Source organism: Oncorhynchus tshawytscha, linkage group LG21 (genome assembly GCF_018296145.1).
Source record: "Oncorhynchus tshawytscha isolate Ot180627B linkage group LG21, Otsh_v2.0, whole genome shotgun sequence".
NCBI classification, from domain to species: domain Eukaryota; kingdom Metazoa; phylum Chordata; class Actinopteri; order Salmoniformes; family Salmonidae; genus Oncorhynchus; species Oncorhynchus tshawytscha.
The window spans coordinates 23,243,646-23,270,368 of NC_056449.1; the positions used below are offsets into that span (position 1 = coordinate 23,243,646).

The 26,723-nt window shown below is 41.1% G+C and overlaps 1 protein-coding gene across 1 annotated transcript in view; it reads left to right on the forward strand.

Annotated features, from left to right (window-relative positions):
• Positions 1-26,723, forward strand: part of LOC112220536 (ecto-NOX disulfide-thiol exchanger 2) — a 250,927-nt gene that overhangs the window by 193,096 nt on the left and 31,108 nt on the right. The window contains 4 exon segments of the mRNA XM_042302850.1: positions 5,229-5,431; positions 6,981-7,121; positions 19,760-19,816; positions 24,794-24,902. Coding sequence (XP_042158784.1) covers positions 5,229-5,431; positions 6,981-7,121; positions 19,760-19,816; positions 24,794-24,902 — 510 coding nt within the window.

Sequence of the window (26,723 nt, forward strand, 5' to 3'; positions counted from 1 at the left end):
TATCCATACATTCTTGACAAGCTGATCATAGAAATAAATAAAATACTTCTGCATTTCCTGCTACACATTGCAAATAGCCTCACGATAACTCCTGATGAAGTCGGGTAGCTGATATTCAGAGCTTAAATAGCCAAATTGATTAGTCACAGGAATCGGCACTAATAAAACCAATGCAATGGTCTGTTTTACAAATGGGCCTACCACATGGATGGGCATTCATAAACTTCCATTGCGGGTGACATGGTAGGCTACACCCTAGTAAGCATTAGCCCAAGTCTTTTTTCATCTTTTTTTGTTCCTGTTCAGACTTATTTTTTGGTGTTTTACAAACGGTAGGCTTACCACATCAGTAAGCACAGACCGACGTTGACGTCTTTTGGAAATATTTTTTGGGTGCATTTCGGACCGGCATTGATTTCCACATCCAAGGACATTGGTTTTGGGTATTTGGTCATAGACGTCTATGAATTACATCATTTCAACTTTCATTCAGAACCATAAATGAACCTTATTTCATCGTCCGGAAAATACATATTTTCAACGTCTGGAAAATATGTCTTTTCACCTTTCATTCTGAACCAAAATTTTACCTAACTTCATTGTGTTTTTTATGTTTTTTCAATGTAATTTTGCTTTTCTAGTTTTGCGGGGGATGGCATTTTATGATCTCACCTAGGGTGGCAGAAAGGCAAGGACCGGCAGTGATTAGAGAGGAGTCGTCAGCTCATTCACTCTCTAAATTACCAAATTAAGTACAGTCTTCTCCAGACTGTCTGAGTGTGTGGGTTTATGAAAAAGAGAGATTGCACACAATTGGTAGACACTCTAACACTCTAGTTGGTAGACACTAACATTCTAGTTGGTAGACACTAACACTCTAGTTGGTAAACACTCCAACACTCTTTAGTTGGTAGACATTCTAAGTGTCCAGTTGGTAGACACTCTGAGGGTCGAGTGTCTGCAGGTTTTTGTTTTTTCCTTTCAATTAAGACCTAGACAACCAGGTGAGGGGAGTTCCTTACTAATTAGAGACCTTCATTCATCAATCAAGTACAAGGGTGAAGCAAAAACCAACTGACACTCGACCCTCCGTGGAATGAGTTTGACACTTGTGCTATAGAGACTCTATGAAATGATAGTCATTTCACTCCAGCACCTCAGAAATACACATGAATGAGACTGACACTGCAGGCAGCTGACACTGTGAATGGACTGGTGTTGTGGAGATTATTCCCTGGCCTGCCTCTATAAATGGGGATGCTCATAGTCACAGCTGTAGCAAAGTGTGTGTATGTCTGTGTGTGTGTGTGTGTGTGTGTGTGTGTGTGTGTGTGTGTGTGTGTGTGTGTGTGTCAGCTCCTTTAGCTAATTTCAGTGCTGTTCTGGGCACCAGTGAAGTACCATTAATGTCGTCTTTACGCAGAACATCCTGTTTATGTCTGCTGAGCCAACAGAGCTACTGATGTAAAACAGATTGAAACAGACCATAATATTCACCTGGACATTCAGATGACCCTCTGCTTCTCTCTAAAGCAGTTAGAGAGAGAAGGGAATTGAAGCCAAGAGAGCGGGGCTAACTGCTACAATCAGGTCTCCTTTTCAAGTGTGTCGTTTACTTTCTGCTTTTGAATTGTTGTGGTCTCTCCCGGTTAAGACCGCCTACCTAATTTCTATGCAGATATATGCAAATGTGATCATCAGCCAAGCAGGTTTTGATTTCCACCTTTTCATGTGTGACCTTGCTTATTAGAAAACACAAACAATCATTGTCAGGAGGCTGTCACAATGTTGGAAAGGAATGCTGTGGAGAAGGGCACAGGATGTGGCAGGGAGACAGGTGTTGATGTGACACCCTATCATATGTACAGTCTCAGTCACACCTGCTAGGGCTTCCTGTAATGCAGGAGCACAGGGGGAGGAGCTTGTTTAAACCCCCTCCAATCCTGTTTAAGAAGCCGAGTCTCTGTGCTCTCAATTATAGACAGGTGGTCTGTTTAACCTATCAGCAGGCTTGAAGAGGAACACCTGTATTCTGGGTTGGTGCTTCTACACTAATACAGTGCAGAGTGGGAATGGGTTGGTGCTTCTATACTAACACAGTGCAGAGTGGGAATGGGTTGGTGCTTCTATATTAATACAGTGCAGAGTGGGAATGGGTTGGTACTTCTACACTAATACAGTCCAGAGTGGGAATGGGTTGGTGCTTCTATATTAATACAGTGCAGAGTGGGAATGGGTTGGTACTTCTACACTAATACAGTCCAGAGTGGGAATGGGTTGGTACTTCTACACTAATACAGTCCAGAGTGGGAATGGGTTGGTACTTCTACACTAATACAGTGCAGAGTGGGAATGGGTTGGTGCTTCTATATTAATACAGTGCAGAGTGGGAATGGGTTGGTACTTCTACACTAATACAGTCCAGAGTGGGAATGGGTTGGTATTTCTACATTAATACAGTGCAGAGTGGGAATGGGTTGGTGCTTCTACACTAATACAGTGCAGAGTGGGAATGGGTTGGTGCTTCTACACTAATACACTCCAGAGTGGGAATGGGTTGGTACTTCTACACTAATACAGTGCAGAGTGGGAATGGGTTGGTGCTTCTACACTAATACAGTCCAGAGTGGGAATGGGTTGGTGCTTCTACATTAATACAGTGCAGAGTGGGAATGGGTTGGTGCTTCTACATTAATACAGTGCAGAGTGGGAATGGGTTGGTGCTTCTACACTAATACAGTGCAGAGTGGGAATGGGTTGGTACTTCTACACTAATACAGTGCAGAGTGGGAATGGGTTGGTGCTTCTACACTAATACAGTGCAGAGTGGGAATGGGTTGGTGCTTCTACACTAATACAGTGCAGAGTGGGAATGGGTTGGTGCTTCTACACTAATACAGTCCAGAGTGGGAATGGGTTGGTGCTTCTACACTAATACAGTGCAGAGTGGGAATGGGTTGGTGCTTCTATACTAATACAGTGCAGAGTGGGAATGGGTTGGTACTTCTACACTAATACAGTCCAGAGTGGGAATGGGTTGGTACTTCTACACTAATACACTCCAGAGTGGGAATGGGTTGGTGCTTCTACACTAATACAGTCCAGAGTGGGAATGGGTTGGTGCTTCTATACTAATACAGTCCAGAGTGGGAATGGGTTGGTGCTTCTATATTAATACAGTGCAGAGTGGGAATGGGTTGGTACTTCTACACTAATACACTCCAGAGTGGGAATGGGTTGGTGCTTCTACACTAATACAGTGCAGAGTGGGAATGGGTTGGTACTTCTATACTAATACAGTGCAGAGTGGGAATGGGTTGGTGCTTCTATACTAATACAGTGCAGAGTGGGAATGGGTTGGTCCTTCTACATTAATACAGTGCAGAGTGGGAATGGGTTGGTGCATCTATACTAATACAGTGCAGAGTGGGAATGGGTTGGTGCTTCTACACTAATACAGTGCAGAGTGGGAATGGGTTGGTGCTTCTACACTAATACAGTGCAGAGTGGGAATGGGTTGGTGCTTCTATACTAATACAGTGCAGAGTGGGAATGGGTTGGTACTTCTACACTAATACAGACCAGAGTGGGAATGGGTTGGTACTTCTACACTAATACACTCCAGAGTGGGAATGGGTTGGTGCTTCTACACTAATACAGTCCAGAGTGGGAATGGGTTGGTGCTTCTATACTAATACAGTCCAGAGTGGGAATGGGTTGGTGCTTCTATATTAATACAGTGCAGAGTGGGAATGGGTTGGTACTTCTACACTAATACACTCCAGAGTGGGAATGGGTTGGTGCTTCTACACTAATACAGTCCAGAGTGGGAATGGGTTGGTACTTCTACACTAATACAGTGCAGAGTGGGAATGGGTTGGTGCTTCTATACTAATACAGTGCAGAGTGGGAATGGGTTGGTCCTTCTACATTAATACAGTGCAGAGTGGGAATGGGTTGGTGCATCTATACTAATACAGTGCAGAGTGGGAATGGGTTGGTGCTTCTATACTAACACAGTGCAGAGTGGGAATGGGTTGGTACTTCTACACTAATACAGTGCAGAGTGGGAATGGGTTGGTGCTTCTACATTAATACAGTGCAGAGTGGGAATGGGTTGGTACTTCTACATTAATACAGTGCAGAGTGGGAATGGGTTGGTACTTCTACACTAATACAGTGCAGAGTGGGAATGGGTCGGTGCTTCTACACTAATACAGTGCAGAGTGGGAATGGGTTGGTGCTTCTACACTAATACAGTGCAGAGTGGGAATAGGTTGGTGCTTCTCCATTGATGCGGTGCAGAGTTGGAATAGGTCGGTGCTTCTCTCCTGTCAGCAGCCTTGTGCTGAGGGTCGATACTAAAGCCTGTCACGTTGTGGAAGGGGAATCGGTTGATGAAGCTCCCTGATCAATACACACCTCACCCAAAACCTCCTCGCCTGCTGGCTCTCTCTTTGTCTCTCTCACACACACACACGCACACGCACACGCACACGCACACGCACACGCACACACACACACACACACACACACACACACACACACACACACACACACACACACACACACACACACACACACACACACACACACACACACACACACACACACACACACACACACACACACACACACACACACACACACACACACACACACACACACACACAGAGCAAGTCGATGACTCAGAGGTATCTCTCTCAGCTCAAACAGGCAGATAATGCCAGATACAAAGCAGGCAGCTGGAGTCCCTGTGTTGAGTTACACACACCCATGCACGCACGCACACACTCATAAACACACACACACACACTCTATGCTGGGCCTCCCTCCCTCACACACTCACTCTCAGGTCTTATCTCCCCAGCTCAGCCACTCAAACACACCCTCTCATTACATTACACACATCCCCCTCCGACAGCTGTAAAGAACAGACTCTCCTGTCAAAGGAACAGGGGAAGAGTAGTTCTCATCACACTGTCTCTCCTCTCTGTCCAATAGGACAGGTTAGGATTTAATGAGCAGTTTTCATCACACTGTTTCATGTTTGTTCAATAGGACAGGTTAGGGTTTAATGAGTAGTTCTCATCACACTGTCTATCCTGTCTGTTCAATCGGACAGGTGCAGATTTCATTAGTAGTTCTCATCATACTGTGTGTGGTGTGTGTGTGTGTGTGTGTGTGTGTGTGTGTGTGTGTGTGTGTGTGTGTGTGTGTGTGTGTAGGCCCTGTGGCCCAGGTGGAGGCCCTAAAGGAAGAGAATGACTCTCTGCGCTGTCAGCTGGACGCCTACAGGAACGAGGTGGAGCTGCTGAAGCAGGAGCAGGGCAAAAACCAAGAACACACACCTCCACAACACAGTGAAGAGGACACCATCAGGCAGCAACAACTAACCTTTCTACAACAGGCACTACAGGGAATGCAGAAGGTACTACTTCTACCAGACATACCCACTGTAGTTAACTTTTTGCAGCAGTTCCTGCCTTGGATTTATTTTAATCAATTCCACAGGAATTTTTCATTTCCTGGTTCCATAAAGATATTAAACCCCTGCAGATTCTGGCTGGTGAGACTCATAATCCATTGGTTTGGCTTCCTGGGGTGACCAGTCGTATTGAGGAAAAGTGACTTTTAATAGAGGTGGATAGAGAACTGCCCTCCCAATCTCACACACACATACGCACACACACACACACAACACTGAGAAAGAGGGAGAAAGAAGAGTAGGCGTAGAGAGAGAGAGCAAGAGGGGTGCACTCTGAGAGTAGGATGGATAGAGAGACTTGACAGGAAAAGAGTCCTTCTAGAATCTGATCAGTCTGCTGACCTAGACGCTGTACACAAACTAATACCAGCTGGAGGGGTTTTCTAATAAAATATCCCCCTCAGGGAAAACAAACTGTTGGTTAAACAACCCTCAGGCAGGAAATCTGTTGCTTCCATCACCTGCTGGGTCATCAAATATCCTCAAGTGGTCAACGGTCATGCTCATATGAATAGACAGATGGTAATTACATTTCCAACACGCAAGTTTCGACATTGCCATGAAAATATTACATGAATGGATAAAAATGAGGAGGAAGAGACGAAAATCGAATACTTCTTATTGCTCTGTGCTAAATTGTGATATCAGGCAGGCTCTGGCAAATTACCATAACATTTTATTAGCAGGTGATTTGAGTCTGCCCAGGTTCTGTGAATTTCTTCCACTTCTGAGCCATGTAATACTTGCATATTTCCACCTAAACCCAACTGAGACTGTGATATAGTTTTTTAAGCTGAAATGGATAAGGAGAAAGGACTTTTCAGCTTCTACATGGCTCTGACCTACATAGAGAAGCTATAAGCTAAAAGTTCCTTACTCGATGGCAAATCCTGAAACATAAGGGTTAGCACCGCTGGCTAACATGGTTTCCTCTATGGAGCTGATGGGTTAATAACCAGCATGAGTCATATGCCTGTAGTAAGCAAGAATCTGTAACTGTGTCTTCTCTGTCTTAAGGATTAGTTAGCATCTGTAGCTAACTGTGCCTTGGGTTAGGTATCATCTGTGGCTAACTGCTTTCTCTGTCTTAAGGGTTAGGTATCATCTGTAGCTAACTGTGCCTTGGGTTAGGTATCATCTGTAGCTAACTGCTTTCTCTGTCTTAAGGGTTAGGTATCATCTGTAGCTAACTGTGCCTTGGGTTAGGTATCATCTGTAGCTAACTGCTTTCTCTGTCTTAAGGGTTAGGTATCATCTGTAGCTAACTGTGCCTTGGGTTAGGTATCATCTGTAGCTAACTGCTTTCTCTGTCTTAAGGGTTAGGTATCATCTGTAGCTAACTGTGCCTTGGGTTAGGTATCATCTGTAGCTAACTGTGCTTTCTCTGTCTTAGGGGTTAGTTAGCATCTGTAGCTAAATGTATCTCCTCTGTATCAGAAGTTTAAAGGTTAGTTACGGTATGTGGCTCACTGTATGTCCTTTGTGTTTGCAGCAACTGCTGAAGATGCGTGAAGAAAAGAAACAGAGGGAGGCAGAGTTGGAGAAGAGTGTGGAGGACAAACAGCAGCTGGAGAGCCAGGTACAGAGCCTCAAGGAAGGACTGGAGAATCTGAATAAAACACGCACACACCAGGTCAGTAACACACACACACACACACACACACACACACACACCCTATCATTGTGTGTTTTTGTTTTACCTTGTTTTATTTAGTATTACATTGTTATTGATTAATGTATTGTTGGGGTTAAAGCTTGCAAGAAAGGCATTTTACTGTACTTGTGCATCTAACACTTGTGTGAGACATTGCTAGATAATGTCAGCCATCTTGTACTCATGTTCCCTGATACAATAGTAATGAGAATGAGGAGGGATGGGATGAAGGCTCTCAGTCAAGAGAGAATACTGTGTGTGGTTCATGAGTTTGGCTGGCTGTAAAGACTGCTGGGGTTTGAAATGTAAATACCATATCTGATTTGTGCTCTAATAAGAATGAAATTAGTTCTAAATGAGTTTCAATGTATGAGAAATGTTTCCGAAATAATTAATCAGCTACCAGAGCCCAGGCTGTGGTAGACATTAATGACAGTTTATTCAGTTTCAAAAGTTTTACATTTCTCCTTTATCTCCTCTTATGGACCTCAGGATGGTAAGAGATGTGCTTACTGCCTATCAAACATTGACTGAGACATGTCATTTAAAAGGCCATTGAGAGAGAGCAGTCATTTAAAAAGCCAGAGAGTGACAGTCCAATCATTTAGATCACCATCCATAGAGAGAAATAAACTGGTCATTTCCAAAGCTATAGAGAAATAGACTGGTAATTTCAAAAGCTAGTGAGGGTAATTTCAAAAGCTAGTGCGGGAGATAAGTGTTTCCAGTTTCAGAGATTTTGTAGTTCGTTCCAGTCATTGGAAGCAGAGAACTGGAAGGAGAGGCGGCCAAAGGAAGAATTGGTTTTGGGGGTGACCAGAGCGATATACCTGCTGGAGTGCGTGCTACAGTTGGGTGCTGCTATGGTGACCAGCGAGTTGAGAGAAGGGGGGACAATACCTAGCAGGGTCTAGCAGACAAATCCAACCAGGAAGTGGGAAATCTGAGGTTTGTAGTTTCATTTAAGTGATTGCCTATCCAATATGCTGTGTCTATGGGGCCAGATTGCACTTCCCAAGGCTTCCAGCAGATGTCAACAGTCTTTAGAAAGTTGTTTGAGGCTTCTATTGTGGAAGGGTGTCGAATAAGAGCTGTTTCAACAAGTGGACTAGGCTGAAGCCAATCAGTTGTTTACTGCGCGGTCCCGCGGGCACGCCGTTCCTTCTTTTTCCTCTGTAATGAATACACTATTGTCCGGTTGGAATATTATTGAAGATTTATTATAAAAAGACCCTAAGAATTGATTGTAAACATCGTTTGACATGTTTCTACAAAGTGTAATAGAACTCTTTTGACTTTTCCTCTGGATTTTGCGCTCGCGCATTGTGTCTTTGGATTAGTGAACTAAACGTGCAAACAAAACGGAGGTATTTGGACATAAATATGGATGTAATCGAACAAAACAAACATTTCTTGTAGAAGTGGGAGTCCTGGGAGTGTATTCCGACGAAGATCAGCAAAGGTAAGTGAAGATATATAATGCTATTTATGACTTTTGTTGACTCCACAATTTGGCGGGTAACTGTATGGCTTGCTTTTGGCTGAATGCTGTTCTCAGATTATTGAATGTTGTGCTTTTGCTGTAAAGCTTTTTTTAAATGATGAGTGTTTATGTTATTTGATGTGGCTCTCTGCAATTTCTCCGGATGTTTTGGAGGCATATCTCAACATGGCGCCAATGTAAACTGAGGTTTTTGGATATAAATATCAACTTGATCGAACAAAACATACATGTATTGTGTAACATTGAGTCCTGGGAGTGTCATCTGATGAAGATCGTCAAAGGTCAGTGATTAATGTTATCTATATTTCTGCTTTTTGTGACACCTCTTTTTGGTTGGAAAATGGCTGAATGCTTTTTGTGACTAGTTGCTGACCTAACATAATGATATGTTCTGCTTTCGCCGAAAAGCCTTTTGAAATCGGAAGCTGTGGTTGGATTAATGAGAAGTGTATCTTTAAAATGGTGTAAAATACTTGTATGGTTGAGGAATTTTAATTATGAGATTTCTGTTTTGATTTGGCGCCCTGCAATTTCACTGGCTGTTGGCGAGGTGGGACACTAGCGTCCCGAACGATCCCAGAGAGGTTAAGAGCAGTTGGAGGACACGGAAGGAGAGTTGTATGGCATTGAAGCTCGTCTGGAGGGTTGTTAACACAGTGTCCAAAGAAGGGCCAGAAGTATACTGAATGGTGTCGTCTGCTTAGAGGTGGATCAAAGACTCACCAGCAGCAAGAGCGACATCATTGATGTATACAGAGAAGAGAGTCGGCCCAAGAATTGAACCCCGAGGCACCCCCATAGAGACTGCCAGAGACAACAGGCCCTCCGATTTGACACACTGAACTCTATCAGAGAAGTAGTTGGTGAACCAGGAGAGGCAATCATTTGAGAAACCAAGGCTATCGAGTCTGCCGATGAGGATGTGGTGATTGACAGAGTTGAAAGCCTTGGCCAGGTCAATGAATACGGCTGCACAGTATTGTTTCTTATCGATGACGGTTAAGGTATCGTTTAGGACCTTGAGCGTGGCTGAGGTGCACCCATGACCAGCTCTGAAACCAGATTGCATAGCGGAGAAGGTGCGGTGGGATTCGAAATGGTCGGTAATCTGTTTGTTGTACTTTTCTGTACTCTCTGGACTAAAACCTAATTATGATAAGTGTACAATATTACTTATTGGATCTTTAAAAAATAAAACTTTTACATTACCCTGCAGTTTACCTATAAAATGGGCTGATGGTGAAGTAGACATACTTGGTATTCATATCACAAAATATATAAATAAGCTCTACTCATTGAATTTCAATAGAAAACTTAAAAATAGACACGATCCTGCAACCATGGAGAGGTAAATACCTGTCTATTTATGGAAAAAATGCCCTGATTAACTCCTTAGTCATATCTCAGTTTACTCACTTACTTACGGCGCTGACTACTCCTGATGATTCATTTTTTCAAATCATATGAGCAAAAAATATTTAGCTTTATCTGGGACGCTAAACCAGACAAAATAAAGTGTGCCTATCTATATAATGAATACGAATTGGGTGGGTGGGTTGAGATTATTAAATATAAAAGCACTAAACATCCTCTCTAAAAGCTTCACTCATTCAAACGTTTTACTTGAACCCTAAATGTTTCTCAAGTAGATTAATAAGAAAAGCTCATCCATTGTTTAAAAATGGCCTTTTTGCCTTTGTGCAGATTGCCATGTCTCATTTTCGATTAATTTAAAATTGTACTTTTTCAAAGTATCTATCTTTTTCAAACAAGCATTGCAGAGCTGGCTACAATTTCAATTTCATCCTCCTGAAAAGATAGAACAAATGTTACAACAAATATTATGGATGATAAATGTGCTGATTGATAAAATGCCTGTATTTATGGGAAAGATGTTTGAAAAGGGTATTTTGTTCTTAAATTATATTGTAAATTGGAATGGTAGAGTTATGTAATTCATGGAGTTATCAGAATTGTACGGGAAGGTCTACTCAATCCAAGAGTACAACCAATTGATGACAGCATTACCCCAAAAATGGAGGAGGCAGGTGGCAGCGAGCAGAGGTAGGGAACTGTCTGTCTGCCCAATATAAAGGATCAAATCTTGCGGAGGAATAAACATAGCATAAATGGGAAAGTATACCAGTTTCATTTGAGGACCAAGATGTTGTGAACTGTTCCATACAGATTGCAAAATAGTTGGGAAGAGATTGTTGATGTACCGATTCCATGGTACAGGGTGTATGAGTTGATATATAAAACAACGCAAGATTCAAGACTTCGTGCTTTTCAGCTAAAATTATTATATAGAATTCTTTCCACCAACAAAATGTTGAATATGTGGGGCATAAAATCATCAAAGCTCTGCATATTTTGTTGTGAGAATACAGAATCAATAGACCATTTATTTTGGTATTGCCCTCAGGTAGCCTGTTTCTGGTCTCAGGTTCAGGAATGGCTGAAAATGCATAGCATTGATCTAAAATGGACCCTATTAATAGTACTGTTAGGAGATCTGGAGAGACCGGTTCAGTCAATTACTAATATACTAATACTCTTAGTAAAAATATTTATCTTGATTCTATACGAATCGATTCTATTTGATTAGAAAGATCGAAATTATATGTTAAACATCACAGCATAGTTGAAAGATATTTGTTTCATAGAAACCCAAAGAGGGTGGCCAGCAGAGATAGATTGGATGGGCTGAGGGAAGCTGAGGTTTGGGATGTGGAATTGAAGAATTGAAGTGGGAGTGGAGTTGCTGTGCGGGAGACAGAATGATGGTCAAAGATAAAAGTAGTTTTTTTAAAGTCCAAATGCAACATAATAAAAAGTAAGTTTGAATGACACTGAGGGGCAGTGTTTTTACAACTAATGCCGGTTTGCCTGAGGCTGATGCCGTACAGGTGTTTGTACACATGCATATACACACACTCTCATTCAAATAAACGCATACAAGAACACACACATACATGTAATAGTACCAGACATGCACACAAACATATACAGTTGGCTTTGCTGTAATGATTTTAGTTGTCCTTGATGTCCTTTGTTTTTATTTTATTTTGTTTTTGTTTATTTATACTTTTTTTTGCATTGTTGTTTTCTGTTTTCTTCTGTCTTTTATTTTTCTCTTTAGTTCATTCTGTTGGTTGCTGGTGCATTGGGGGGTTCTTGGGGGTGGGGAATGGAATTCATTGTATTTTATATTTTATTTTTCTACTTGGAGGGGGACTGTGGGAGGGGTCTCAAATGATTGAGGGACAGCTATTGGGGAACTGTGGGGGGGATCTTGGAGGGTTCGGGTTCATGTTTTTTGGCCTAGTGGAAGATCTATCAACATGACCTTGAGCAGGGCATTGACCCTGGATGCTTCTGTGTGTCACTCTGAATGAGAGTCTGTTGGATAACTGGTATGATGTAGTTGTTGAGTGGCTTCATAGCAAGTATATTGTATATTTTGGATGTTCAATAATAACAAATAAAAACTTAAAGTTTTATCTCAATCTCGTCATTCAAAGACTCAGTCATGGACACTCTTACTGACAGTTTTGTCTGCTTTAACGTTGGCTGAGTAGGATTCCAGAGGGAGGGTTGACAAGAGCATGACATTCCTGTTCAATCAGCTACTTAATTGGATAAAGATAATACTGATATGAGAGAGTCTAATGGTGCGTGGTCCATATTTGACTTCTACTTTTCCAATCGAGACACATTTTCTCTTCTCTGCCTCCCGTAGCCGCTTGGCTAGTTGTTTCATTGACATTGCTGGGTAATACATGTTATTTCATATCAAAGAAAGTCACATGGTGGTCAATATCTGGTTTAATAATGACGCTGTACATTAGAATGCCGCTAGGCACTGAAATGTGTCCCCTTCCAGTGATTCATGGTGAATATGGTAATTAAAACATGTATACATGTAGAGATGAACCCCTTCCAGTGATTCATGGTAAATATGGTAATTAAAACACGTATGCATGTAGAGATGAACCCCTTCCAGTGATCCATGGTATTATGGTAATTAAAACACGTATGCATGTAGAGATGAACCCCTTCCAGTGATCCATGGTAAATATGGCAATTAAAACATGTATGCATGTAGAGATGAACCCCTTCCAGTGATCCATGGTAAATATGGTAATTAAAACATGTATGCATGTAGAGATGAACCCCTTCCAGTGATCCATGGTAAATATGGTAATTAAAACATGTATGCATGTAGAGATGAACCCCTTCCAGTGATCCATGGTAAATATGGTAATTAAAACATGTATACATGTAGAGATGAACCCCTTCCAGTGATCCATGGTAAATATGGTAATTAAAACATGTATGCATGTAGAGATGAACCCCTTCCAGTGATCCATGGTATTATGGTAATTAAAACATGTATACATGTAGAGATGAACCCCTTCCAGTGATCCATGGTAAATATGGTAATTAAAACACGTATACATGTAGAGATGAACCCCTTCCAGTGATTCATGGTTAATATGGTAATTAAAACACGTATGCATGTAGAGATGAACCCCTTCCAGTGATCCATGGTATTATGGTAATTAAAACATGTACACATGTAGAGATGAACCCCTTCCAGTGATCCATGGTAAATATGGTAATTAAAACATGTATACATGTAGAGATGAACCCCTTCCAGTGATCCATGGTATTATGGTAATTAAAACATGTATACATGTAGAGATGAACCCCTTCCAGTGATCCATGGTATTATGGTAATTAAAACATGTATACATGTAGAGATGAACCCCTTCCAGTGATCCATGGTAAATATGGTAATTAAAACACGTATACATGTAGAGATGAACCCCTTCCAGTGATCCATGGTATTATGGCAATTAAAACATGTATACATGTAGAGATGAACCCCTTCCAGTGATCCATGGTATTATGGTAATTAAAACATGTATACATGTAGAGATGAACCCCTTCCAGTGATCCATGGTAAATATGGTAATTAAAACATGTATACATGTAGAGATGAACCCCTTCCAGTGATCCATGGTAAATATGGTAATTAAAACACGTATACATGTAGAGATGAACCCCTTCCAGTGATCCATGGTAAATATGGTAATTAAAACATGTATACATGTAGAGATGAACCCCTTCCAGTGATCCATGGTAAATATGGTAATTAAAACACGTATACATGTAGAGATGAACCCCTTCCAGTGATCCATGGTAAATATGGTAATTAAAACATGTATACATGTAGAGATGAACCCCTTCCAGTGATCCATGGTATTATGGTAATTAAAACATGTATACATGTAGAGATGAACCCCTTCCAGTGATTCATGGTAAATATGGTAATTAAAACACGTATGCATGTAGAGATGAACCCCTTCCAGTGATCCATGGTATTATGGTAATTAAAACACGTATGCATGTAGAGATGAACCCCTTCCAGTGATCCATGGTATTATGGTAATTAAAACATGTATACATGTAGAGATGAACCCCTTCCAGAGATCCATGGTAAATATGGTAATTAAAACACGTATGCATGTAGAGATGAACCACTTCCAGTGATCCACGGTAAATATGGCAATTAAAACACGTATACATGTAGAGATGAACCCCTTCCAGTGATCCATGGTATTATGGTAATTAAAACATGTATACATGTAGAGATGAACTCCTTCCAGTGATCCATGGTATTATGGTAATTAAAACATGTATACACATAGAAATGAACCCCTTCCAGTGATCCATGGTAAATATGGTAATTAAAACATGTATACATGTAGAGATGAACCCCTTCCAGTGATCCATGGTAAATATGGCAATTAAAACATGTATACATGTAGAGATGAACCCCTTCCAGTGATCCATGGTATTATGGTAATTAAAACATGTATACATGTAGAGATGAACCCCTTCCAGTGATCCATGTAAATATGGTAATTAAAACATGTATACATGTAGAGATGAACCCCTTCCAGTGATCCATGGTATTATGGCAATTAAAACATGTATACATGTAGAGATGAACCCCTTCCAGTGATCCATGGTATTATGGTAATTAAAACATGTATACATGTAGAGATGATCCCCTTCCAGTGATCCATGGTAAATATGGTAATTAAAACACGTATGCATGTAGAGATGAACCCCTTCCAGTGATCCATGGTATTATGGTAATTAAAACATGTATGCATGTAGAGATGAACCCCTTCCAGTGATCCACGGTAAATATGGTAATTAAAACATGTATACATGTAGAGATAAACCCCTTCCAGTGATCCATGGTATTATGGTAATTAAAACATGTATACATGTAGAGATGAACCCCTTCCAGTGATCCATGGTAAATATGGTAATTAAAACATGTATACATGTAGAGATGAACCCCTTCCAGTGATCCATGGTATTATGGTAATTAAAACATGTATACATGTAGAGATGAACCCCTTCCAGTGATCCATGGTATTATGGTAATTAAAACATGTATACATGTAGAGATGAACCCCTTCCAGTGATCCATGGTATTATGGTAATTAAAACATGTATACACATAGAAATGAACCCCTTCCAGTGATCCATGGTAAATATGGTAATTAAAACATGTATACACATAGAAATGAACCCCTTCCAGTGATCCATGGTAAATATGGCAATTAAAACATGTATACACATAGAAATGAACCCCTTCCAGTGATCCATGGTAAATATGGCAATTAAAACATGTATACATGTAGAAATGAACCCCTTCCAGTGATCCATGGTAAATATGGTAATTAAAACATGTATACACATAGAAATGAACCCCTTCCAGTGATCCATGGTAAATATGGCAATTAAAACATGTATACATGTAGAAATGAACCCCTTCCAGTGATCCATGGTAAATATGGTAATTAAAACATGTATACATGTAGAAATGAACCCCTTCCAGTGATCCATGGTAAATATGGTAATTAAAACATGTATGCATGTAGAGATGAACCCCTTCCAGTGATCCATGGCATTATGGTAATTAAAACATATATACATGTAGAGATGAACCCCTTCCAGTGATTCATGGTATTATGGTAATTAAAATATGTATACATGTAGAGATGAACCCCTTCCAGTGATCCATGGTATTATGGTAATTAAAACATGTATACATGTAGAGATGAACCCCTTCCAGTGATTCATGGTTAATATGGTAATTAAAACATGTATACATGTAGAGATGAACCCCTTCCAGTGATCCATGGTATTATGGTAATTAAAACATGTATACATGTAGAGATGAACCCCTTCCACTGATCCATGGTAAATATGGTAATTAAAACACGTATGCATGTAGAGATGAACCCCTTCCAGTGATCCATGGTAAATATGGTAATTAAAACATGTATACATGTAGAGATGAACCCCTTCCAGTGATCCATGGTAAATATGGCAATTAAAACATGTATACATGTAGAGATGAACCCCTTCCAGTGATCCATGGTATTATGGTAATTAAAACATGTATACACATAGAAATGAACCCCTTCCAGTGATCCATGGTAAATATGGTAATTAAAACATGTATATATGTAGAGATGAACCCCTTCCAGTGATCCATGGTATTATGGTAATTAAAACACGTATGCATGTAGAGATGAACCCCTTCCAGTGATCCATGGTAAATATGGTAATTAAAACATGTATACATGTAGAGATGAACCCCTTCCAGTGATCCATGGTAAATATGGCAATTAAAACATGTATACATGTAGAGATGAACCCCTTCCAGTGATCCATGGTATTATGGTAATTAAAACATGTATACATGTAGAGATGAACCCCTTCCAGTGATCCATGGTAAATATGGCAATTAAAACATGTATACATGTAGAGATGAACCCCTTCCAGTGATCCATGGTATTATGGTAATTAAAACATGTATACATGTAGAGATGAACCCCTTCCAGTGATCCATGGTAAATATGGTAATTAAAACATGTATACATGTAGAGATGAACCCCTTCCAGTGATCCATGGTATTATGGTAATTAAAACATGTATACATGTAGAGATGAACCCCTTCCAGTGATCCATGGTATTATGGCAATTAAAACATGTATACATGTAGAGATGAACCCCTTCCAGTGATCCATGGTATTATGGTAATTAAAACATGTATACATGTAGAGATGAACCCCTTCCAGTGATCCATGGTATTATGGTAATTAAAACATGTATACATGTAGAGATGAACCCCTTCCAGTGATCCATGGTATTATGGTAATTAAACATGTATACATGTAGAGATGAACCCCTTCCAGTGATTCATGGTTAATATGGTAATTAAAATATGTATACACATAGAAATGAACCCCTTCCAGTGATCCATGGGTAATATGGTAATTAAAGCATGTTGTCGTGTCTTTACTATCATTAACTGAAGACTTCGTTTTTATCAAAGATTCTCTGTAATTATTATTACGCGATTAAACTGATTAATCATGTAACTGTAATTAACTACGAAGTCGGGGCACCAAGGAAAATATTCGGATTACAAAGTTATAATTTTCCTCATAAACCTTTTCAGATATTTTCATATCTGATCAATTAGTCTTCTAAATTAATTAATTATTTACTTTACCTCACGTTAGTCTCATTCCAAACGTCGTAAATTGTTGGTTATCTGCACGAACCCAGTCTTCACTATGAGTCATCCATACATCAATTGTCTTAAATAATTTATTTACGAACTAAGTAATTCACAGAAATGCATAAACAAACAGTTGATAGTTACAAGGAAATGATAACAGAGTTTCCCTAGTGGGCTAAACCGGCATGGCGGCTTGTTGTACAAAAGGGAAGTGGGGGTCGACTGAGATAAGACAACACACAGTTGATAATTATAACAATTGAAATTCCAATCATTTGCACATGAACGCTCACTCATTCGGGAACAATTGTAATCAATATATATATTTATGCTCAGTGTGTCGTCGGGATCTCTGCTGAAAAGTTAGTTTCTGTTGGAGAGTTTCCTCTCTCTCTCTCTCGCTCTCTCTCTCTCTCTCTCTGTCGTGGTTAGAATGGATAGTTCAGAGTGACATTCATTCATTTCGTTATAGATGTTTCGGCGGTTGTCATTCTTCGCTTTCAATGATACCGAATTCCTAGCTGCAGACTAGTAATTAATATCAAAGACTTGTTCTTATTCTGTCGGTATCGACAGTCTAAGAGTTTAACCACGTGGGATGGTTAAAAGATTCAGCAATCGTCTCAAACCTTGGCCCTCTTGTTATCGAGGTAAGCTGGTCTGCAACCTTTGTCCTCTCGTGATTGAGAGAAACATGGTCTGTTGAGAAATTCTCAAGGTGGGGTTTTATTCGGAATTGCAGAAAAGGGCCTGTCCCAGGATGCCCAACCCTAACTGGGCTCATGGGCGGTCCTCTGATTTAGTTCAAAGGGAATTGTAGTTTCCTTCATTAAAAATTCAAAAATCACATTACACAATTTTACAAACAGTATCATCCTCACTCATTCATCTTATACAACAATTAGATGTAAACCTCATATCTGAGGCTATTATATAAACAGTGTTATGGTAATGTGGCCGTACCATCTCCCATGAGCCCCACAAAATTGCACCAAACGGACCAGTTCGTAGCTGGATCTTTTATACCTTCTCCGGAACATAAATTGTTGTTCGGACCTCAAGTTCTGTGAGGTGGAAGAAATTCCTTTGTTCTCTATGAAAATTCACTCTGTCTCTATACTGTGGCCATGAGGAGATCATCTCCTCCAGGAATTTACGACCTCTCTGACCACAGCAGCCTAATTGTAGGAGACAGAGAGAGGGGGATGGTACTCGCTGTACCCAAAGAGGGCAACGTCATGACAATGTATACACACAGAGATGAACCCCTTCCAGTGATCCTGGGTAATATGGCAATTAAAGCATGTGTACTCACAGAGATGGATCCCTGGAGACTCATCAACAGAAGATAGAGAAATCAATTTGAGGAAAGTGTTGCTAGATTTGTGGCCATTGTGGAATGATTGTGTGTGCTGCCAACTTGCCATGTTCTGCAGATTTCTGCATGCCATCATCAGTTAACCCCAGAGCCCCATTCACTGTCCAATCTGTCACCAAGCATTATGTATGAAATCTTTTTCGGTTACTGCACCAACAACTGAATTTTGATCTGCCCGGAGTACCCCTGAAGTACCCTCTCATGTGCATTTTACCAGGAAGCCTATGGTCTCATGAGTCTTCTAGGACCCGTGGTTGGGAAGTACTGTTCTAGAGCAGGTCATTCTAGACAATCTCATCACCAGAAGAACACATTTTATTCTCTCAGTGTCCCTTCATCTAGGACCACTGAAACAGGCTTCAGCTAGGACCAGTGAAACAGGCTCTATCTAGGACCACTGAATCAGGCTTCATCTAGGACCAGTGAAACAGGCTTCATCTAGGACCAGTGAAACAGGCTTCATCTAGGACCACCGAAACAGGCTTCATCTAGGACCACCGAATCAGGCTCTATCTAGAACCATAAAATCAGGCTTTATCTAGGACCACTGAAACAGGCATGATCTAGGACCATTGAATCAGGCTTTATCTAATACCTTTTTTGCACTGTTGGTTAGAGCCTGTAAGTAAGCATTTCACTGTAAGGTCTACTACACCTGTTGTAATCGGCGCACGTGACAAATCAACTTTGATTTGATTTGATCTAAGACCACTGAATCAGGCTTCATCTCGGACCACTGAATCAGGATGTCAACCATTTTAATAGAAAATGAAGATACACACCACGCACTGTGTGAATACCAGTTATGAACAGAGGACATTTTGACATCCAATTATGTTTGGTTCTTACTCATGGAATGAACACAGATTAATATGTACTATATGTCTCTGCTTGATCTGACCTGATTCTATATCTGATTGCACCTTACAACATACCCACTCAAACTATTCAGGGCTTGTATATGTGATGTTGACCTCTCCTTCCCGGTGTAATATAGTGGTCTTGCCAGAGGAGAAAGTGTGTCTGTACGTTTGTGTGAGTGTGTCTGTCTGTTTAAATGGGTGTGTGACATGATTGTCAGTGACGGCTTTTCTCATTTTTATGATTGACTCTAGCTGGAGACATCACCGCGAGATGACAGAGGGAGCGAGGAGAGAGCTGATCAAGTCAGTGTAAGTGGAAAAGAGATGTGATCCTCTCCAACCCTCTCTCCCCCTCTCCCTCTCCCTCTGTTTCCATACTCTCTCCTTATCTCTCTTTTTTTCTCCCTGTCTCTCTAGTTTTCTATTTTCTCTGTGAATCTCTTTGTTTCTTCCTCTCTGTTTCTCTGTTCCCCACTCTCTCTGTTTCTCTGTTCCTCACTCTCTCTGTGTCTCTGTTCCTCACTCTCTCTGTTTCTCTGTTCCCCACTCTCTCTGTTTCTCTGTTCCTCACTCTCTCTGTTTCTCTGTTCCCCACTCTCTCTGTTTCTCTGTTCCCCACTCTCTCTGTTTCTCTGTTCCTCACTCTCTCTGTTTCTCTGTTCCCCACTCTCTCTGTTTCTCTGTTCCCCACTCTCTCTGTTTCTCTGTTCCCCACTCTCTCTGTGTCTCTGTTCCTCCCTCTCTCTGTTTCTCTGTTCCTCACTCTCTCTGTGTCTCTGTTCCTCACTCTCTCTGTTTCTCTGTTCCCCACTCTCTCTGTTCCCCACTCTCTCTGTTTCTCTGTTCCCCACTCTCTCTGTTTCTGTTCCCCCTCTCTCTGTTTCTCTGTTCCTCACTCTCTCTGTTTCTCTGTTCCCCACTCTCTCTGTTTCTCTGTTCCCCACTCTCTCTGTTTCTCTGTTCCCCACTCTCTCTGTTTCTCTGTTCCTCACTCTCTCTGTTTCTCTGTTCCTCACTCTCTCTGTTTCTCTGTTCCCCACTCTCTCTGTTTCTCTGTTCCCCACTCTCTCTGTTTCTCTGTTCCCCACTCTCTCTGTTTCTCTGTTCCTCCCTCTCTCTGTTTCTCTGTTCCCCACTCTCTCTGTTCCCCACTCTCTCTGTTTCTCTGTTCCCCACTCTCTCTGTTTCTGTTCCCCACTCTCTCTGTTTCTCTGTTCCCCACTCTCTCTGTTTCTCTGTTCCCCACTCTCTCTGTTTCTCTGTTCCCCACTCTCTCTGTTTCTCTGTTCCTCACTCTCTCTGTTTCTCTGTTCCTCACTCTCTCTGTTTCTCTGTTCCTCACTCTCTCTGTTTCTCTGTTCCTCACTCTCTCTGTTTCTCTGTTCCTCACTCTCTCTGTTTCTCTGTTCCTCACTCTCTCTGTTTCTCTGTTCCTCACTCTCTCTGTTTCTCTGTTCCCCACTCTCTCTGTTTCTCTGTTCCCCACTCTCTCTGTTTCTCTGTTCCTCACTCTCTCTGTTTCTCTGTTCCCCACTCTCTCTGTTTCTCTGTTCCCCACTCTCTCTGTTTCTCTGTTCCCCACTCTCTCTGTTTCTCTGTTCCCCACTCTCTCTGTTTCTCTGTTCCCCACTCTCTCTCTTCCTCTTTGTTTCTCTCTTCTTCTCTCTTCCTCTCTGTTTCTCTCTTCCTCTCTGTTTCTCTGTTCCCCTCTCTGTTTCTCTCTTCCTCCATCTGTTTCTCTGTTCCCCTCTTCCCCTCTCTGTTTTTCTGTCCCTCACTCTCCTGTTTCTCTGTTCCTCTCTCTCTCTCTCCTCTTCCAGTGACATGACAGATCATTACATACCAATCCAGTGCAGGAGGACTTTATTTGTTGCAGGATTAATCAACCCGACACAACTGGGTTACACACACACACACACACACACACACACACACACACACACACACACACACACACACACACACACACACACACCTGGCATTGTTGTCCATTAGTTTTCTTCAATTAGGGGAGGGGTGGTAGCGTTAGGGAAAATATAAAAACATGTTTAAAATAATATATATTTATAACTCTCGGTAAATAGCCCACCCAATTGTACCTACCTCATCCCCATACTGTTTATATTTATTTACTTTTCTGCTCTTTTGCACACCAATATCTCTACCTGTACATGACCATCTGATCATTTATCACTCCAGTGTTAATCTGCAAAATTGTAATTATTTGCCTACCTCCTCATGCCTTTTGCACACAATGTATATAGACTCTTTTTTTCTACTGTGTTACAGTTTTTTTCGATTGCTAAACGACAGTGGACACAACTGGAGTCACATGTGCAAAACTCTAATTACAGTCTGCACAGCAGCAGTTCATGTGGACCAAACTCTAGTTCGTTTTTCATTGCTTGAACACAGTTTTCAAAACTCTACACACTTACCCCATGACTTTAACCACAACCTGCACAACACTGTGGATTTACAGCACTTTGTTCAAATGCTAACACACTGCTGTCAAAACTGTGAACCACACATTCAAAACGGAATAGATTTCAGCCTTGTGCCTTTCAAACACTGCTGATTGCAATTTCAGCTGAAAGGCTAAGCAGGTGTCTTGTTTTAGACTTGTTAGTGAACACACACACATATTACAGTATATATAGGTAGAGCTCAGAAAGACTCATTTTGGAAATGGAACAAGGAAGATGGGTTCGTGGAGGGAGAAGGGTGGCAGGGAGAGGGCGGATGCGTGGAGGAAGACAAAGAAGACAAAGAGCTGTTATTTCAGATGAAATAAGGGCTACACTTATAGACCATGTCGTGAACCATGGTCTCTCATTGAGAGGCATGGTTGAGAGTGCAACCCAATCTGCAAAGATCCACAGTGGCATCTGTAATGCGAATTGTCCATCATGCAAACAGGTGAGAGTTACATCCTTACAGTAAATGAAAACATTACAGGAATCTATTTTGTATTGCAATTATAGAATATTTACACAGATATATATTACAGTAAGTTTGACTGTAAAATATATTTTTACAACAGGACCCAAAGGCTGCCCCCAACAGGGGGAAGAGGAAAAATATTTTCAGATGCACAGGAAAATGCTATTGTTGACATGGTTGTTGTCAACAATGCAATAAAACTGCGGGAGATTCAAGATAGAGTGCTGGCTGATAATGATATATTTGAAAATGTTCATTCTGTCAGCACAACAACTATTGCTCGAGTCCTAAAGAAACACCAAGTTACAATGAAACAGTTATACACTGTACCGTTCGAGAGAAACAGTGAACGGGTAAAAGAGCAAAGATACCAATATGTCCAGGTAAGACGTCTGAGGTTACGTACACAGCTATACAAAATATTTACAGTAAAAAAAAAACACTAGCATTTCTACAGCAAAACTGTGCACTTACTGTTTTTCAGAGAGTAATGGAGGTGGAAGCACTGGAAAGACCACATTCATTTGTATTTATCGATGAAGCTGGATTTAACCTTGCCAAAACACGGCGCAGAGGAAGGAATGTTATAGGTCAAAGGGCCACTGTGGAGGTTCCAGGCCAAAGGGGGGGAAATATCACCATGTGTGCTGCAATGGCCAATGATGGTTTGCTTCTCAACACACCACTCATTGGCCCATACAACACAGAAAGGCTTATAGCTTTCCTAGAACAGCTCTATGCTCAGCTAGTGCCAGCAGAACAGGGGGAGCCAGTAAGAAACCCCAAGTTTTTGTCATAGTTTGCGATAACGTTGCTTTTCACCACTCTGCAGCTGTCACAGATTGGTTTGCAGCACATCACAGATTTATGGTTTTGTACCTGCCTGCATATTCACCCTTCCTCAACCCAATAGAGAAGTTTTTCTCTGCCTGGAGGTGGAAAGTGTTTGGTCACCACCCACATGACCAAATGTCTCTTTTGGAAGCCATGCGTGCCGGATGTGAGGACACGAGTCCAGAGGACTGCCAGGGATGGATAAGGCACTCCAGAAGGTTCTTCCCCAGGTGCATGGCAAGAGAAAACATTAGATGTGATGTTGAAGAAAACCTGTGGCCTGATGCTAGAGAGAGGCAGGATTAGCCACTCAATTATTTGTTTGAATTACAGTATGTACTTTTAGTTTCTACCTTTTTTTCTCATTACTGTAATTCTGTAAATTACTACAGACTATTGAAGCAAACTGCTAATTTTCATTTACCTTAAAGAATTGTTATGTTCTAAAAAAAATTACAAATCATGTGAACGAATGTCACTCTTTTCTTTGAAGAAAATATGACTTTGTATGAAGTCACTGAAATTGTTCAAACTGTAAAGATGAAAAGTTTGTATTTTCTGTATTGGTGTTTGATGCTAGTGTTTTTACTCTCAGTGTGTTCTGAGTGACAGTCTGTGTTATCTCAGTGAGGGTTGTGCATAGTGTTTGGCTGCACTGAGCGTGTTTTGAGCCATGTGTTAAGAGTTGTGTTGCTTGGAATGAGTTTTGCAGCTGATGTGAACTGTTTAGCTCAGGTGACTGTTGGTAGTGCAGACTGTAGTTAGAGTTTTGCACATGTGACTCCAGTTGTGCCCACTGTCGTTTAGCAATCGAAAAAAACTGTATTGACTTGTAAATTGTTTACTCCATGTGTAACTCTGTGTTGTCTGTTCACACTGCTATGCTTTATCTTGGCCAGGTCGCAGTTGTAAATGAGAACCTGTTCTCAACTAGCCTACCTGGTTAAGTTAAATAAAGGTGAAATAAAAATTAAAACAACAACAACAAAAAATTGGGGGTTGGAAATTATGCAGATAATTACATTAATGGAAGCCATAATCTCTCTGCAATATTAAATCTGATACCCCCTAAATTATTTGTATTTATTTTTTTACACATTCCCGACCCTCCCTCCTCCAGCCTGTCAGAAGCCCACAGTAAACAACAGTTTCATCATTAGCATCGCTAACACTGCCAGCTTTCTCTCTCTCTCTCTCTCTTTTCTCCCTCCATTTGGTTCCCTCTGTATCTTCTCTTTCCTCTTTGCCTTCATTGTCTCTCCTCCTCTCTTCTCCCACTGCCTGTATGATGTTTCTAGGGCTGTGTGTGTGTGTGTGTGTGTGTGTGTGTGTGTGTGTGTGTGTGTGTGTGTGTGTGTGTGTGTGTGTGTGTGTGTGTGTGTGTGTGTGTGTGTGTGTGTGTGTGGGTGTGTGTGTGTGTGTGTGTGTGTGTGTGTGGGTGTGTGTGTGTGTGTGTGTGTGGTGTGTTCATCAACCAGTCTAACAGTGTTTTCTCCTCTTGTCCTGTAGGAGGCGACAGCATTAGAAGTGGTTTCCTGCAGTCAGGAGAAGGAGAGTCTGCCCCCAGAGAAGATTCCCTCTAGTCCGGTTTACTCTGAGAGAGAGGCCTTGCTAGTTGGTAAGATCATCTAAAATTACAATAACCTTACTTCAACATTATAACAATGTTGTGCTAACCTAACTATAGAGGAGTAGATCACCCCAGTCCAGTCCACTCTGAGAGAGAGGCCCAGCTAGTGGGTACATTCACTTAACATAACTATAACGTTACTAGGCTTATAACATTAGTATAACATTACTATAAAATCACTATACCATTACTACAACATCACTGTAAAATTTCTATAAAATCACTATAATATTGCTACAACATCACTATAACGTTATATAAACCTAACATTAGTATAGAGGAGAAAAGTCCCCCAGCCCTGTCCACTCTGAGAGAGTGGCCTTGCTAATTAGTATCTGGGTCTATACTCCGTAGAACATTACTAGAGAAAGCGAAGCTACCTAAAAAGGTGATCCCTGCTTGGTGCCCATGTTCTCCTCCTCCTCCCATCTAAATATTCTCTGGGCGGGTTCACACATTTTAATTTGCTGGTTGACTGAGGCCTTCAGCACCTCTAATGTTTCTAATCACCACAGCCTTCTGGCTGCCTAGTGCCTACCAACGAGGAGATACAAAGATTGTGCTCACTCCTTCTCTCTCTCTCGCTCTGTTTATCTGTCTTTCTTGTTGGGTTTTGCATTATTTTCTTGGGGCAAGTGGTTCTTGATTTCTTTGGCTTCATGAAAGCAGGAAGCTACAGAGATATGAGGAAGAGGAGTTAAGGGGTAGCCTTTTAGCCATGATACCAAACGGCAATGTGTGTGTCTCTGCACACATGTATACCAGGTAGTTTGCTGTACTACCTAATATGTTGCCAGGACTGGATATCTTCATTTGACATTTAAATCATTAAGCAGAAGCTCTTATCCAAAGCGACTTACTGGAGCAATTAGGGTTAAGTGCCTTGCTCAATCTCACTTCAACAAATGTTTCACCAAATCAGCTCGATGATTAAAACCAGCAGCTTTTCGGATACTGGCCCAACACTTTTAACCGCTAGGCTACCTTCAGGGTTGGGGAGTAACAGATGTAATCTGTTACATGTAAGGGATTACAAAAAAACGGTAACTGTAATATTGTAATCAGATTACAGATACATTTGAAAAACTGGATGACTACTTCTCGGAATACTTTTAAATTCAGAAAGGAGGCTTGCGGAAAAAAAAAATCTTTGACACTTCCCTGTTTTCTCAATGACATTCAAATCAGCATTGAAAAATGCGCAAGTTTAAGTTTGTTCCACCTGAGCGAGTCTGACCAGAAGCCAGAGACCAATATGATGACACACCAAATGTGTTTGATGGATGATGGGAAAAGAGCAGGAATAGGCTTTTGTCGTCTACAGTCCAAGCTATGTCTTCCAAAGGTACGACTGCTGTCGGCATCCAAAGATTATCCAGCTTGAATATACGCTTGGATAACAGCAGTGGTGTAGTCTACAGCGGTACGGATATCAATCATTATTGATATCTACATAGCGCATTGAGGTGAATCACACTGCTGCTCCCTCATTTAGCTATTAGCGTCTTACGGATTGTGGCTGTTGTGAATTGCTGTTCACAAATCTAAATGTCTATTTGAACCCAATAATTTTTGAATTCAAGATATTTAAGCTTCCTAACAATCATTGTTTTTGAAACCAGTGTACAGCCAGTGAAAAATGAGCTCTTGCAACAACTGCACAGTGCGGATTCCATCCCTCAGTCCATCGCTTCCATCCTTCAGTCGGGGAGCCTGTTTTGTTATGGTTTCATCTGTGGATTGTCCCTTTAAACAGCTGCATATTATTAAGATATCAAAGTGTCACCAACAAAAAGCTAAACAATAGGC